General features: G+C 31.6%; 1 protein-coding gene across 1 annotated transcript; it reads right to left on the bottom strand.

Annotated features, from left to right (window-relative positions):
• Positions 1–614: 614 nt before the first annotated feature.
• On the bottom strand, positions 615–3,673 carry LOC112512207 (the record flags this gene model as incomplete). The annotated part of the gene is made up of 3 exons (XM_025118072.1): positions 3,623–3,673; positions 1,732–2,169; positions 615–743 (listed from the first exon to the last, which is right to left on the bottom strand). Coding segments are annotated over exons 1-3 (618 nt in total), but the record flags the coding sequence as incomplete, so codon positions are not given.
• Between the last annotated feature and the right edge of the window lie 1,155 nt (positions 3,674–4,828).

Genomic DNA, 4,828 nt, shown 5'->3' with positions numbered 1-4,828 from the left:
TCATGCATAATATAATATAGATAAGATCGTATATAGTTGATTATAAAATTACTGATTAAATTATATAAATATAAAAAATAAGATCTAAAAAGTTGACTAAAAGACAAGACATAAGACAAGTCACTCCTTAAATCTTGCATTAATACAAAAAAAACATCTAGTGTTTCATAAACACACAGATTTATACTATCATTCAAAATACATGTCTTAAAACACTATTATGATCAATTATGACCAAGTTTTAACAGAAATTGTTGATGTTTAGTAGTCTTCATCCTCAAAAATTCAAAAATTAACCGCTCTTCAGATGTTTGGTATTTCCTCATACTGTTGTCAAAGTTCTAAAACCACGACTGTTACAAAAACGAACAAAATCAGATAACTTGAATTGACTAAACCCAACCATCGTATCGAATTTATGACATGAAAAAAGCTACATTTTGTACGAATCAATGATCTGATGAGAAATATAACTACAGAGGTCGAAGGGACTTACAATCTGAATCGGTTGTGATCCAGTTCCCTGRTCTCAAGGTTATAAGGCTCGAATTGCCATCGGGATTAGAATGAATTTCAATATCAACGTTTTGATCGGTCCGATTCGTGGAAGAAATCGACAATGCAGAAGAGAACGTCAAACAACTCTCTAATTCCCATCTGAAACTAATCTTTGGAGACTCGTTGGTCATTTGGTCGACATCCTGTATGGATTTAAGTGTCGTTCTGTTTCTGAACTGCGACACCTGAAACAATAAACCAGATAATTAATTCCATTTTTCTTAAATCTGTAAAATAAAATAAAAAATGGACTCGAACCCACCCATTTTAATAATTGTACAAGTAGAACGTATGCAGGCACATTATTGAGTCATATAAATACTATGCCTTGTTTGTTTGTTTATGAAAAAAACTCTTATAAGCCTCTTATATCTGATTCRTTAAGAGGTAAGTCATTCAGACTGTTTGGTTTTTCAAAATTTTCAGAGTCACTTATATTTTRTTGTTCTCTTATCTGGTAATAAGTAAACCAACATCTTATTTGCCTCTTATTGTTCTTCAAACCCTCAACAACGGCGTTTCTCAGTCGATTAACTTTAATCAATCATTTATTTCAATCGATCCTTACCAAATCAATCCTCACATCTCACAATTGATGTATTTTAATAGGATTTAAATATGTTAAATACCGTTTATGACATATTTTCGTTTAAATGAATCCTAATTATATGATTTATATGTAAATTTCGTAATGGTGATGAATAAATATGTGAAATTGTATAAATTTGTTTATAAATTCAACACTGTAATTTTTTAATGGGTAAAATAGACAATTTAAACAAWTTCAGACGTTTATCAGTTTACAAAAATAAACAGTCTTATTGATTCAGATTTCAGACTTCAACATCACCTCTTATAAATCAGAAGTGAAATAARATTTCAGACTTTAACAYMTTYTAAARAYAAACGCCACATATATCTTTCGCACTACAATTTTTTGAAAATTGTAACCGTGTGATTAGCAGTTCTAACACCATGAACTAATCGTTACCGTGTGATTAGTTCAAGGTGTTACTGTTCTAACAAACTAACCCTGCAGGAGGTCAGTTCAACTCCCTGCAAGGCCACTCAAGTATTTATTAGCGGGGAGCCCAATGAAATCAGTCGAGGTGCGGATAAGCCGACCTGTATACCAACAGTTGAAAAACTAGTGTTTTATGCACGAATACGTACCTTTCGAGCAATGTATTTCCCACCCTTCTCGGATTTTACCGCGGCAGCCCACCTCAACAACTCGATCATTCTAGAAACGGTTTTTGTTCTATCTCCTTTTTCTTTCTTCGCATYGGGACTCGGGTTCGGGAATCGCGGTGTGGTTGATTCGTTGACGGGCAAAACCTTGTTTCCGACCCGGACCACAAGATCTTCTTTGTTTTGAACGCTATCGAACTTTAGCCCTCGAGTGATATCTTCTTTCTTCGTCTTCATTAAACTCACGAAACACACGTAATCCGACCGGATTTCTTCCAATCTCAACTTTGAAAACAACAGTGAGAGTTGATTTAAAGAGGTGGTGGGTGGTGGTGGCGGTGGCGGCGGCAGCAGTAGCAGTGACGGTGGTGGTGGTGGTGGTGGTGGTTCATGTGCCACCTTGAAGAGCAATTGTAGGATCTGTTCATGTGTGTTTGAGCTTTAATAAAGAAGTAAGAACATGGAGGCCTCGATGATTTTTATTAGAATATAGTTTTAGATAAGTTTTTTTTTTTTTTGTTATTATAAGATAATTTATTCTAAAATTTAAATGATTTAATATTTATATTTACTAGAAGGGTACTCGTGCAATGCAACGAGATATAACTCGGATTTAAGAGTTGTTTACCAAACAGTTACCCGGTAAGTGCTTACGGTAAAATTTAACATTATTATTTACGTATCGATAAGATTTTAGTCCACCAAAACGACATCCTATGCAACAATTTACCCGGTAAACGTTTACCATAGTAAGAGTCGTCGCCCTCACTTTCCGGGTAAGATTTATGGTCCTTGTCTTGCTCTTACCGGGTAAGATTTTTGGTCCTTACCATATTCCTCCAGTGAAGTAACTTGACTTGGTAAGCACTTACCCGGATAAGTGTTTGGTAAACGGTTCCTTAATGTTTCGTTTTATTCCGTCTCTGTAGATGTTATAATACGGTTTTTATGTTATTTTGATAAAGGGATGATGTTTTTATTTTTGAATAAAATATAAATTTGAAGATATCTTAAAATTTCGAAAATAAATATATCAATATTAATATCAAATTAACTATAACTCAGTTGGCAGAGCACCTCATTACTTCATGAATCTTATTGATTAGCGTACCCGTTGTATTTGCTTCTCTTTCGCTACAGCTCCATTGGGTTCCCTGTCTTTGGTTTCATTGCTTSTTGTTTTGTCTGGAAATAGAAAAAAGATTAGGGGCTGTTTGGCAATTACTGAATGGTTTGGTACAAAATAATTAAGTGATCAGAATGATTAAGAAGCTCTCATTATATAGTGCAAAATGAAATATAATTGTTTGGTAACTGTGTACAATGAAATCAAGGATCTTAATGGTTAAGGGAGTTCTAGGATACAAAATCATTCAGAGGGTTTTGGAACCATTAAGAGGCAGACTTTTTTTTGTCAAACAAGATTCACCTCTTAACGATTCAAAGGTTGTCTCTTAATGAAACTATTAAGAGGTAAACAAACAACCCCTTAGTAATTTAATATACAGAAAAATGTATGGTCGTGCCTAAGGACATATCGGTTGAAGTAGATTCTTTTTTTTACCACTTTTTTTGTCATACTCATTAAGTTCCTATTAATATCCATACCCAAAATYTTCATATTCTCCGTTTTAGAGAATCGGYTGAAAATGTTCTCACAAATTGCTACATTGACCTTTTTTCGGGTCGTTTTTTTCTGATCGCTTATGTCCTACAAAAAACCGTAATACCTTTCACGTATCATCCAATGCCCGGTTTTCAAGATTGATACAAGTATTTGTTTCACAATATTTGTTTATTAAACTTAAAAGAATCCAAAAACAGTCTGAATAAGATCTTTTAAAATGTATATAAATATTGATTTTCCCTGTACATTAAACTCTCGAAACTYTCTTTCAACTTCCCTACACTGGGTTAACGTCATTTGTGGGTTCTGAATACATATTTCTCAMGGACTCTCGAGCCCGTCATTGGTAAATTATCTTCAAATCCCGATATTTATAYTATATTATAAAACATTTGACAAAAAAATTTAAAAAATATTTTTTATGCATAAAATACTGTTTATTCATGCATATTACTTAAAATTCAAGATTACAAGTAATTTTGCATAAGTACAACTTATTAACTTTTCATTTCTAAATTCACTTTAAATATAGAAAATCTAAAATATAATTAAGATAATCATTGAAATCCAACAGAATATTTAATTATCATCTTTATAAAAAATTATATTATTAAACCAAAAATAAATTACTTTGTAATCAAATCTAAATTAACTTATAATAAAAAAATGAATTAAAAAAATTACACCCAAAAAACGAGAACTATTAAATAATTAATTTGATACTAATATCGCTTTATTTTTTTTTCAAATTTTTATGTTATTTTTAAATTTATATTGCATTCAAAAATAAAAACATGATCGTTTTCTCAAAACCACATAAAATCGTATTATATCGATAGGGACAGAATAATATCCAAACATTAAAATAAAGATTTATCTCGTTGCATTGCACGAGTACCCTTCTACTTATTACTAATGCGATCAATCGAGTTCTACTGATATAAGATTGCAATTTTTTTAAAGAAAARGGTAATTGAAAAAACATAGAAAGTGGATCAACATTGTTATATTGGTCAAATGAACAACACAAAGGAGATCTAGCTGTGATGTCTATGTGCGTGGGTGGGTGATGCCAAGGATCAAGATTCCTTGTGAATGGATGCTCACACTTTTTTATTAAAAAAATGTTATTTGATCAATTAAAATTGTTTGTTTAAATCAGATATTTAATTGTAATCAGATAAAAGTAGACTTATAAAACCTGTTCTCGTTAAAATTTACTGGTCTCATAAAAGGTGAATGGTCATATAATTCCAAGTTTATATATWATTACAAATACTGAKTAGTGTTTATGASTAAAGKGTTGTTTATTTACCTCTTAATAGTTACATTAAGAGGCAACCTCTGAATCGTTAAGAGGTGAATATTGKTTGGCAAAAAAAAWYYKKYYYYTWAWKRKTTYWAAAMCCYYYKRAWKRWTTTKKWWWCYTKRWYYYMMYTMAMCWWTWARRR

This window comes from Cynara cardunculus (assembly GCF_001531365.2).
Source record: "Cynara cardunculus var. scolymus isolate 2C chromosome LG 5, CcrdV1, whole genome shotgun sequence".
NCBI lineage: Eukaryota > Viridiplantae > Streptophyta > Magnoliopsida > Asterales > Asteraceae > Cynara > Cynara cardunculus.
Note: the sequence above shows the minus strand (reverse complement) of the source record. Positions and strands in the feature narration are given on the sequence as shown.